A 12,830-nucleotide genomic window follows, 5' to 3' on the forward strand; every position below is an offset into this window, starting at 1 on the left:
ATTTCTCAGACCTCATATCTCTGAATTCCGTCAGTCAGAAAATTCATCTCTATATCTTCTACAGCTTGAACCAAATTGGCTTTTACAGATTTATTTTTACCCAGATAAACAAATGGAAGTTATTTATCAAGTTTTGTTACGGAATTGCAAGTATTCAGAGCATTTACTAACGTACAGTTGGATAAACGGGTCAGTTCACTTCAACCTACAATTATGCAGTGCCTACCATGTAACAAAACATCCCAAGGTGTGTTACAAGAGGAGCTGTAGACATGGAGCAGGATGTAAAAGAAGTTATAAAGCATGGTTGAAGAGAGTTCTCTTTAAGGAAATGGGCTGGTTTCAGTCTTCAATATTAAGTTAAATAAAAGTCTGCTTCATCCAGGAATTAATGTTAGAAAGCATAGCTTGTTCAACTCTGAAGAATGGTCAGGAAACCTAATAGTTATGAAGTTCTGTTTGTGCTGACGGTTGAAAGAATGAAAATACTGGGTGCCATTTGACATTAATCCCTATCCTCCTCACAAGGAGAAATTTTTAAAAAACTGAAGTTACTCAATTTTGGACTTAATGCTGTTAACAGAGTGAAAATATACAGATTTTAACTCAGGTTTATTTAGACAATACAATGATTATTTGATTTCAGAATGAAATATGAATGTATTTATTTGTTTGTGTTTTGTGCAAAAGTTGTCTGTCACTGGCTCAATCAAGAAATATACTAGGTTGCTGATCATATAGAATACATATTTAATGTCTTCCCTTACATTACAAAAATGTGGCTTAATTAAAAATATAAATTCAGCATTTCATTAATATCCATTGAAACTGAAACACTGAGACAATGTAGGAGAACCAATGGACGGATACTTTTCGTGGCTGAACCAGAACAAAATACTATTGTACAATGAGCGTGTTACGATAAGCATGAGTATGGAGCATCCCCACCCAAGAGAAAAGGGTAAAATTCTATATTGAAGAGAGAATAAAATAAATACAATATGTGGAACAACAGCCTAAGGCTTGAAATTGTTAGTTTGGGAGATTTCTATTAAAAATAATTACATATACACTAATTATTTTGGGATCAAACATGACAAACTTGGACATCTGGAAGGATTTCAGTTTGGCAATTTAACCTCACGTAAACAAAAATAGAAACAAATAAATCACAGGCATGTCACTTTGCCATTTAATTCAGAACAGCTTAGAATCGGTTTGGAATATCAGTCTGTAGGGATTACACAAACATCAAAGGCATTTAAGGAACCCTGTAAACATTCACCTCAGACAGTATGTGCGGACTGGATGCAATGTCCTTTAGGGAAGGAAACCTGCTGTCCTTACCCGGTCTGGCCTATATGTGACTCCAGACCCACAGCAATGTGGTTGATTCTTAATTGCCCTCTGAAATGGCCTAGCAAGCCACTCAGTTGTACAATCTCGCTACAGAAAGTCATAATAAGAATAAAACCAGACAGACCACCCGGCATCGGACCACTAGGCACCAGATACGACAAAGGCAAACCAAGCCCAGTCGACCTTTCAAAATCCTCTTCACTAACATCTGAGGAATTGTGCCAAAATTGGGAGGACTGTCCCACAGACTAGTCAAGCAACAGCCTGACATAGCCATACGCACAGAAACATACCTTTCAGCCAACATCCCAGACTCTTCCATCACCATCCCTGGGTATGTCCTGTCCCACTGGCAGGACAGACCAACCAGAAGTTGTGGTACAGTGACATACAGTCAGGAGGGAGTGGTCCTGGGAGACCTCAACATTGATTCCAGACCCCATGAAATCTCATGGCATCAGGTCAAACAAGGAAACCTCCTGCTGATTACCCCCTACCGCCCTCCCTCAGCTGATGAATCAGTCCTCCTCCGTGTTGGAGGAAGCACTGAGGGTAGCAAAGGCACAGAATGTACACTGGATGGGGGACTTCAACGTCCATCACCAAGAGTGGCTCGGTAGCACCACTACTGACCGAACTGGCCGAGTCCTGAAGGACATGGCTGCCAGACTGGGCCTGCACAGGTGGTGAGCGAACCAACACGAGGGAAAAACCGACTTGACCTCGTCCTCACCAATCTACCTGTCGCAGATGCATCTGGCCATGACAGTATTGGTAGGAGTGACCACCGCACCGTCCTTGTGGAGACGAATTTCCGTCTTTGCACTGAGGACACCATCCAACGTGTTGTGTGGCATTATCACCGTGCTAAATGGGATAGATTCAGAACAGATCTAGCAGCTCAAAACTGGGCATCCATGAGGCGCTGTGGGCCACCAGCAGCAAGAGAACTGTATTCCAGCACAATCTGTAACCTCATGGCCCGGCATATTCCTCACTCTACCATTACCAACAAGCCAGGGGATCAACCCTGGTTCAATGAGGAGTGTAGAAGAGCATGTCAGGAGCAGCACCAGGCGTACCTAAAAATGAGGTGCCAACCTGGTGAAGCTACAATACAAGACTACATGCATGCTAAGCAGCGGAAGCAACATGCTATAAACAGAGCTAAGCGATTCCACAACCAACGGATCAGATCAAAGCTCTGCAGTCCTGCCACATCCAGTCGTGAATGGTGATGGACAATTAAACAACTAACAGGAGGAGGAGGCTCTGTAAACATCCACATCCTCAATGATGGCGGAGTCCAGCACGTGAGTGCAAAAGACAAGGCTGACGCGTTTGTAACCATCTTCAGCCAGAAGTGCCGAGTGGATGATCCATCTCGGCCTCCTCCCCATATCCCCACCATCACAGAAGCCAGTCTTCAGCCAATTCGATTCACTCCACGTGATATCAAGAAACGGCTGAGTGCACTGGATACAGCAAAGGCTGTGGGCCCCGACAACATCCCGACTGTAGTGCTGAAGACTTGTGCTGCAGAATTAGCCGTGCCTCTAGCCAAACTGTTCCAGTACAGCTACAACACTGGCATCTACCCGACAATGTGGAAAATTGCCCAGGTATGTCCTATCCACAAAAAGCAGGACAAATCCAATCCGGCCAATTACCGCCCCATCACTCTGGTCTCAATCAGCAGCAAAGTGATGGAAGGTGTCGTCGACAGTGCTATCAAGCGGCACTTACCCACCAATAACCTGCTCACCGATGCTCAGTTTGGGTTCCGCCAGGACCACTCGGCTCCAGACCTCATTACAGCCTTGGTCCAAACATAGACAAAAGAGCTGAATTCCAGAGGTGAGGGGAGAGTGACTGCACTTGACATCAAGGCAGCATTTGACCGAGCGTGGCACCAAGGAGCCCTGGTAAAACTGAAGTCAATGGGAATCAGGGGAAAATCTCTCCAGTGGCTGGAGTCATACCTAGCACAAAGGAAGATGGTAGTGGTTGTTGGAGGCCAATCATCTCAGCCCCAGGACATTGCTGCAGGTGTTCCTGAGGGCAGTGTCCTTGGCCCAACCATCTTCAGCTGCTTCATCAATGACCTCCCCTCCATCATAAGGTCAGAAATGGGGATGTTCCCTGATGATTGCACAGTGTTCCATTCGCAACCCCTCAGATAATGAAGCAGTCCGTGCCCGCATGCAGCAAGACAACATCCAGGCTTGGGCTGATAAGTGGCAAGTAACATTTGCGCCAGACAAGTGCCAGGCAATGACCATCTCTAAGAAGAGAGAGTCTAACCACCTCCCCTTGACATTCAACGGCATTACCATCGCCGAATTCTCCACCATCAACATCCTGGGGGTCACCATTGACCAGAAACTTAACTAGACCAGCCACATAAATTCTGTGCCTACAAGAGCAGCGAGTATTCTGCAGCGAGTAACTCACCTCCTGACTCCCCAAAGCCTTTCCACCATATACAAGGCACAGGTCAGGAATGTGATGGAATACTCTCCACTTGCCTGGAGGAGTGCAGCTCCAACAACACTCAAGAAGCTCGACACCATCCAGGACAAAGCAGCCCACTTGATTGGCACCCCATCCACCACCCTAAACATTCATTCCCTTCACCACTGGCGCATTGAGGCTGCAGCGTGTACCATCCACAGGATGCACTGCAGGAACTCGCCAAGGCTCCTTCGACAGTACCACCTAGAAGGACAAGAGCAGCAGACACATGGGAACAACATCACCTGCACGTTCCCCTCCAAGTCACACACCATCCCGACTTGAAAATATATCGTCGCTCCTTCATCATCGCTGGGTGAAAATCCTGGAACTCCCTTCCTAACAGCACTGAGGGAGAACCTTCACCACACGGACTGCAGCAGTTCAAGGCGGCGGCTCACCACCACCTTCTCAAGGGCAATTAGGGATGGGCAATAAATGCTGGCCTTGCCAGCGACGCCCACATCCCATGAACGAAAAAAAAAGAGCTATCAGGCAAGGTGATCTCCTTTCAGCACATTCACTCCCCAGATTTCCCTTTGCAGGTCTTGCAGCGACCAGGTGTGTTAGAGTTTTGCTGTGAACCCCACCCCCCACTAAGTCTCTGCGAGTAAATTACATTGGTAACTTTAAGGTGGGGGGGGGGCGGTGGTGGAGGGAGGCAAAGCATCATCCTGTAAAATCAGGTTTACTCCAAAATAAACTGAAAAAATATTTTATGTCATCAAAAAATATTGGCAGCACCTATAAGGGATAGTACTTATCTTAAATGTCATTTTCCTTTAATGGCTTATGCATCAACAGATAAATCGTATTAAAACATTTCTACAGTTGAATTTTGTCTTGTTCTTTGTCTACTCATCATTAACTTGTTACATAGGAAATGGCAGTGTGCACATAGGCCTGTCAAAGGATAATAAATACTTTTGCTGTTTGATGGTCAACTTTTGCTACCTGATGATAAAGTGCCAGTGTCCCCTTTCCAAAAAAGATTTAACCTTATTAAATATAAATTTACATTTCCATGTCATAACTGTTGAAGTGTTTCTAAGGTTTCCTTAAAATAGAAATGGATTTGTTTAAATGGCCTTGAAATCAAACAAATGACAGAATGTTTCATTATTTAATTTGATCTTGGTCAGCAGTCATCTTATTTTTGAGTTCCCAATATTTTTTGCAGTCAAGAGTTGTAACAGTAATTCTGGTTTGTTGCACGGTGTTGGTAATCTTTTCTTGGGAGAGGTCATGGATCAGTCCAAATTCTTGCTCTCTTACCTTAAAAAGTAAGGACTTATTGTATTGCCTAAATATCTTCTACTGCACAAGGAAACTGTACATTACCTCTTTGGCACAAAGCAATCTGAAAATGTGAAAGTTCATAAGTCAAATAAGTTATCTGTACTGTCCATTAAAAAAATGCACACTGAAATTAGAATGGATCTGAAAATTAAATATTCATGAGATAAATTATTAATTGCAAATATGGATTAAAAATAAGGCATACATTTAGATACTATGCAATAACATAGTAGTATTAGTAGTATCTTGCTTTAAGCAGTTCTCTGGATTTTTGGTTGACTTTCTTCTTCAAGGTCCTCTTCAGATACCCGTTTGCCAGTGGAAAGTTCTACATGATCATTGATTTGTGTGACAGGATACAGCTGTACATGTGTTGGAGAAGAGGACTCAATATTTGAAATGGCTGACTCGCTGTCTAAATGGACCTCCACAATTTCAAGTGTTGTCAGACCTGCAGATCCATTTGATGAATTATCATTAGGCTCAATGAAGGATATGACATTTCCAGAACTGAGGTCCATTTCAGATGCTGCAATCACATCTTGTGATGACGTCATAATCTCATGCTCAGAGGTCATGATTTCATGTGCTGATGTCACTATACTGGTGGGTAGGGTCAGTCTAATGCTGCGATTCCTGGGAGACAAAGTCGTAGTGTCTACTAATGCTCCTTTGGTTGTACTCTCAGCTCCATCAGTGCAATCACTTGTAGAGTCCTGAATAGAATCAGAGCTACCATTAGCTTGATGATTTAACTTGTTGTACTCCTTCCGTAGCAGTTCCATCTGCATCTGTAAGAGTTCCCTGTGCTGCATCTCCATCTGTTCAATCTAAAAACAAAGTAACAATTACTTCTAACCACAAGTTTTTTTTGATACACCAATTGCTCAGTGTATTACATCCAACCAGTCATCAACTTGTATTACAAAATTTAATCACACAAATAATTTAAGCCTTTAATCTCATTTGGGCTTTTGTAATAAAATCATGCAATCATCGTGATGTGGTGATTCTGTCAATTATTAGGAGTTTTAATGTACACCTGTCCAAAAATTTTTTGCATTTTAAACAGATAGCAAAATATACAGTAAAAGCAAAATTATATGTTCAATAATACCTAGGAGGGACTTACACGATAGTAACACTATTCATGAGTTTGATGGCATCAAATGTTTTTCCACTTTTCATCCTTAATATTATTCTGCAGTCTTGGGCAGGCATAGTGTGTTTTAAATGTATAGTAAAACTGCCTGCTCAAAAAAGTTGTGACTTACTGCCATCACTGTGAGTCATTCAAACCTCTGTGACACACCTCCTAAGGGTTACTCAATACGTGCATTGCAGAGGCTGGGGAGTAGGTTGATTCCTGGTCGGAGAATAACTGGTGTCATAGGAAGTAGTAGAAAGGGGGAGGGAGAGGGGGAGAAAAGAAGACAACTGCCATAACACCGTGAATGTCACTGATGAGATAACTCACTCTGGCATTCAGCTGTCTACAGCAATGAGCTATCTCACGGGGTGCTTGGGCTGATGTGCACTGCTAATTGTTGGCCAATTTTTTGTGTCAGTGTTTGATCTGGTCAGTTCAATGATGCAATGAAGTTACATTACAATGGTCAGTCACTTGATTGGCCGAGAAGTGGATTTTGGAGGTATTAGCCAGTAGAGACTGATTTAAAATTAGACAAGCTGTTTCAAATAGAAGAATAGAGCAGCCTCAGCAAAATGAGTCAACACTTGAAGAAAAGTTAAAATAGAATACCTGAGTTCACAAAGTTCAGGATTCTAAAATAATAAGGGAAAATAAGTAGCAACAAATAAATTCTTTGAACAGAATCGTGAATAAAGATCAAGAGTTTGAACTTTTTGTCTAAAGGAGTTTGGAAAGAAGTTTTAGCTCTCCTGATGGCTATGTATATAATCACCAGTATGGTATTAAGGGATACAGACGAGGAAGATCAGTAGTTCAATCCTTGATCGTGCTAAATTAGAATTGGCCTCGGCATCCCTGGGCTATGGGGGGAGATCTCACACACACACATGTTGGATTATCTTGACTCAGCATCTGATGATGTATATACTTTAGGATTAGGTTTGTCAAATTATACCAAAGGAAACCGGACAGATTTCTGTTTTATGATACAAGCTTGAATCCTGGGTGTGACTTTTTTGGGGGAGGAGAGGACAAGAATATTACTAAGATGCATACTAAAAGAAAGTTCGGGTAACAGTGGAGACATTCTAGCTCCAGGATATTATTAAGCGAATAATTTAAGTTGCTATGAAATGTATGGGGCACTCTAACCACTCATGTTGACATACTTTGTAAATTCATGATGACCTCCTAATGAAACATTTGCTGTGCACAAATCAGTGTTAGATGTTCCATTACAGTAGCCCATCTTTGCCATCAATATTTATTATTGGGATAATTCCTTCCTTATCCTTTTAACAGATTTGAAAAGCTAGAGACAGTAATACATCTGAGAATTAACTTAATTTATTATTGTTTCAAAACATTCATCTTAAATCTTCATACAGAATTGTGCACATTTAGCCCTACGTCTAAAACCATCTGTACAGGGAACTTCTAGGGGGAAATCGCTAGAATGGCTTATCCAAGCCTATTTACGTTACGTGATCTTGAAGGTAGGCAAAAGCTCCTACTGAGTGAAACGTTGTATCTCTTTTCATACTATTTTCTTTTATGGCCTAATTCCTGCTGGATTCAAAAGCTACAGGATGTTTTATGACTCGTAGCTCTTTGATCAGATTGCTAGACAGGGTGGGGGGCCTCATGTCTTGTCATACCCTACCGTTGCTTCCTATCATTGCTTTTCCCGAGCTACAACTTTGTTTTATAAACTTTGATGTTATGCTCTATAGCAACAGGAACACACTGCCTTTTATATTGCAGCAATCTCTTCTATTGCACTCCCCCCAAGCTGTGATCAAAAGCCTGTGTTTTAAAAGCCTATCTTTACAGTACAGTGCCTTTGGTCCTGCAATTCATCCTCTCCAATATTATCAGCCTCATTGAGGGGAAAAGACAGGATTTGCAAGAACACAGTTTAAACCAATTCTGCTATATTAGCTGTTCTGTCTTTGTTCTGCATTAGAATAATGTAAAAACATATCTATATTCTTACATTTATCTGTTGGATTTTTCATGATTCAGAACAGAGCAATCTGGTTGATTTCTCTACTTTGATCTATCATAAAATGTATTACATGCCTGCATAAGTAATGACAGTCTATTTTCTTAAATCAGGTTTGAGAATCTTAAACTTTACATTATGTACCTTGGAGTAGTGTGTTCCCCATTCTTTGAAGGAGGAAGACTACACTAAAGGTATGCAATCCAAGCAAATAGGCCATTATCCACTGGGACACTGTCCCTTTAAGATTTCTCAGCCTCACAGTAGGCTTTATGCATTTTAGGTCAGGGAGAGAAAAAAACAAACCTTTGTATTTTGAAAATGAATTACATGAGGAAGACAATATCAAAGATGGATAATTTAACACTCTTCCTTACTTGATCATCCTCCACATATAAATGAATGATGCCTTAATTTTGAGACCAGTTTGGAGCACAGAACGGCTAAAACAAAAGTAATATCTTAGTTTGTTAACCAAGACAATAATGGTTCACAAATGCACGTAAGCTACATCTACCTTGCATACAGCCAATTGAAACCATTCTCACATTGGCCCTTGAGGTGGCTACAACACCAGCAGAAGAGTCTTTACCTTTTCTGATCAATCTCTAAAAGCTAAAGTATAACACAATGAAATACATTTACTATCTATTTAATCATACAATGCTTGCTAATGGGTTTACAAAATGTTTTGTTACCAATTGAGAGCTGCTAAGACTAATGATAGCCTTGATTCTGCTACTATAAAAAGCCAAGGCTCAACAAACCAATAAAATACTCTCTTTTCATGGTCAAAGTACGTGATGCTGGGTAAAACTTAATTAAGATCAATGAAACTGAAAATATTTTAAGCAAAAACCTTGAATGTGATCTTAGGACTGCCACATCCAAGTGCCAAATAATATGGACTAGGTGAACTACCAGGCCATGAAATTCACCTGGTTTTGGAATAATAAGAGCTAGAAGTATGACAGTTTTCAAAGCAAGGAATTTAAGATTACACAGTGGGGTCAATTTTTGTCTTCACCACCGACAGTAATCTGGCAGGGCAAATCGCATGCCATTTATAGAACCCACCTGATTTTCATTCATTTGATATCAATGGAATGAAAATCAGATGGGCTTAAAGAGCATGTATTCTGCCTGCCACATTACCTTCCAGGCAATGAAGATGAAAATCTACCCCATTATTGTGGATTCATTTGAGTGAAAAAAAAATCAGATCCCAAGGGGATGAAGGGGTTAAGCTTACAGATAAATCTTGTAAACTTGGGCACTATCAGATGTTCTCCCACTGAACATCCCAAGAGAGGGTAGTAAGATGTAAGAAGAGTCAACGGAACCTTAAGAGGTGAGGCGATAAGACTTTGAGTAAGCAAGGACAGTAACTAAAGGTGGCTAATCAGGATATCACATCACAGAGGGTTGAAGGAGTTATCATTTTCATTTATCACTGCCGATTTTAAAAATTGTTGTTTTCTGCATGTTAAGAGCGTGCACCGCAAAAGGAAGGAAATCTTGCAGGAACCTGTTCCTCTCAAAAGCCAAGCTGAAGTGTAGGCTTTGAGAGGGGCATGGCATATCTGATCGTCCATTCATAACAATAACTCTTGGCTCTGTGGGATCATTACAGCTGTCCAAGCTGAGCTCCAGGAAGTCAGAAAGACTAAAGTTTCTTGGTCAGGCAGAAATGACAATAATTAAATCATCTCAGATCTTACAGACAATCCTCAGAATATGAGGAAATGCAAACAACATTTTTTATCATAGGAGACAGACTGCTGGAGGCATCATCCGATTGTCTTGACTCAGAAGATTTGGGCTTAGAGACTATCATGAGATCTAGGTCTGATTAATCCCACCAATTAAAATAATGTTGAGTGTTTGAGATGGAGGGTCCATTCATGAGGGTGTACTTTGGCCCTGCTTAAGCGTACACTTGAATATTTTATCTGCAAGTTCCTGAGCTTACAGCATGCTGAAGTTCTGTCAACGCCAATTCCAGATAAATATGTTGTCTCTGCAATGAGCAGAAACGGACCAGTTTAAGCAGCACACTGCTGTTGTGCGATGGACCAAAGTCTCATTTTCTGCACAGGGCCAAGTACATTATTTACAGTTCAAGACAATTTCTGTGGCATGTATCTGCAATTAGGACCACACAGAGAATCATACAACACAGAAGGAGGCCATTCAGCCCATTGTACCTGTGCCAACTTTTTGAAAGAGCTATCCAATTAGTCCCTATTCCCATGCTCTTTCCCCATAGCCCTGCAAATGTTTTCCTTTTCAAGTATATACCTAATTCCCTTTTGAAAGTTACTAAATCTGCTTCCATCACCCTTTCAGGCAGTGCATTCCAGATCATAACATAAGGAACAGGAGCAGGAGTAGGCCATTCAGCCCCTTGAGCCTGCTGTGCCATTCAATAAGATCATGGCTGATCTTCTACTTCAACCCCACCTTCCCGCCCTATCCCCATATCCCTTAGTATCCAAAAATCTATCGACCTCATTCTTGAATATACTCAACGACTGAACATCCACAGCCCTCTGGGGTAGAGAATTCCAACCCTCTGAGTGAAGAAATTTTTCCTTATCTCGGTCCTAAATGGCTGACCTCTTATCTTGAGACCATGACCCCTAGTTCTAGACTTTTCAGCCAGGGGAAACAACATCTATCCTGTCAAGCCCTCTCAGAATTTTATACGTTTCAATGAGATCACCTCTCATTCTTCTAAACTCCAGAGAGTATAGGCCCATTCTACTCAATCTCTCCCCACAGGACAACCCTCTCATCCCAGGAATTGATCTAGTGAACCTTCGTTGCACTGCCTCTATGGCAAGTATATCCTTCCTTAGGTAAGGAGAACAGAACTGTACAAAGCACTCCAGGTGTGGTCTCACCAGAACTCTATATAATTGCAGCAAGACGTTCTTACTCTTATACTCCAACCCACTAGCAATAAAGGCTAACATACCATTTGCCTTCCTAATTGCTTGCTGTACCTGCATGTTAACTTTCTGTGAATCGTGTACAAGGGCACCCAAATCCCGCTGAAAAACCAACATTTCTTAGTCTCTCACATTTTTAAAAATTTCTGCTTTTCTAATTTTCCTGCCAAAGTGGATAATTTCACATTTCCCCACATTATACTCCATCTGCCACCTTCTTGCCCACTCACTTAACCTATCTACATCCCTTTGCAGCCTCTTTGCATCCTCCTCACAGCTTACTTTCCTACATAGCTTTGTATCGTCAGCAAACTTGGATACATTACACTCAGTGCCCCCATTTAAGTCATTGATATATATTGTAAACAGCTGAGGGCCAAGCACTGATCCTTACAGCACCCCACTAGTTACAACCTGCCAGCCTGAAAATGACCTGTTTATTCCTACTCTGTTTTCTGTCCATTAACCAATCCTCATTCCATGCTATTACCCCCAATCCCATGAGCCCTAATCTTGTGTAACAACCTCTTGTGTGGCACCTTATTGAATGCCTTTTGAAAATCCAGATATACTACATCCGCTGGTTCCCCCTTATCTACACTGCTAATTACACCCTCAAAAAACTCTAATCGATTTGTCAAACATGATTTCCCTTGCATAAAACCGTGCTGACTCAGAAAATCATAATATGATTAGGCAAAGTGCCCTGTTACTACGTCCTTAATAATAGATTCTAGCATTTTCCCTACTACTGATGTCAGGCTAACTGGCCTGTAGTTCCCTGTTTTCTCTCTCCCTCCTTTCTTGAATAGCGGGTTTACATTTGCTACCTTCCAATCTACGGAGACCATTCTAGAATCTAGGGAATTCAAAACCAATGCATCCACCTCTTTGAAAACCCTAGGATGTAGGCCATTAGTTCGAGGGGAATTGCTGACATTTAGTCCCTTTCTCGGTCATCCATTGCTGATTTCTAAAACCCTCCCAATCCTCAGGCTTACTACTCTTTTTGGCAACATTGTACGCCTCTTCTTTTAATCTAATACTATCTTTAACTTCTCTAGTTAGACACGGTTGGATCACTTTTCCTGTGGAGATTTTATTCCTCAAGGGAATGTATATTCGCCGAGAATTATTTCTTTAAATGTTCGCCATTGCTTATCTACCATCATATCTTTTAATCTAATTTCCCAATCAAACTTAGCCAGCTCGCCCCTCATAGCTACATAATTGGCCTTGTTTAAATTTAAGACCCTAGTTTCGGACTTAACTGCATCACTCTCAAACTCTATGAAATTCTATCATATTATGAACACTCTTCTCCAGAGGATCCTTTATTATAAGATTACTAATTAATCTTGTCTCATTACACAATGCTAGATCTAAAATAGCCTGTTCTAGTTGATTCCTCGACATATTGTTCTAGAAAACTGTCTCGAATACATTCCATGAACAAACTACCTTTGCCAATTTGGTTTGCCCAGTCTATATGAAGATTAAAGTCCCCCATGATTATTGCATTACCCTTGTTACATGCTCCTCGAAT

At 41.3% G+C, this 12,830-nt stretch overlaps 1 protein-coding gene across 2 annotated transcripts in view; it reads right to left on the bottom strand.

Moving 5' to 3' along the window:
• Nucleotides 1–1,169: 1,169 nt before the first annotated feature.
• zgc:193801 (uncharacterized protein LOC564476 homolog) overlaps nt 1,170–12,830 on the bottom strand; it is a 75,977-nt gene continuing 64,316 nt past the window's right edge. The window contains exons 8-9 of one of the 2 annotated variants that reach the window (XM_068005913.1): nt 5,378–6,002; nt 1,170–5,233 (exon numbers count right to left, since the gene is read on the bottom strand). In XM_068005913.1, coding sequence (XP_067862014.1) covers nt 5,424–6,002 — 579 coding nt within the window. In that variant the 3' untranslated portion in view covers nt 1,170–5,233; nt 5,378–5,423. Of the gene's footprint in view, nt 6,003–12,830 lie in introns of both variants that reach the window. The other variant, XM_068005912.1, reaches the window with a different exon arrangement.

The sequence above is a fragment of the Heptranchias perlo genome, chromosome 25 (genome assembly GCF_035084215.1).
Source record: "Heptranchias perlo isolate sHepPer1 chromosome 25, sHepPer1.hap1, whole genome shotgun sequence".
Classification (NCBI taxonomy): domain Eukaryota; kingdom Metazoa; phylum Chordata; class Chondrichthyes; order Hexanchiformes; family Hexanchidae; genus Heptranchias; species Heptranchias perlo.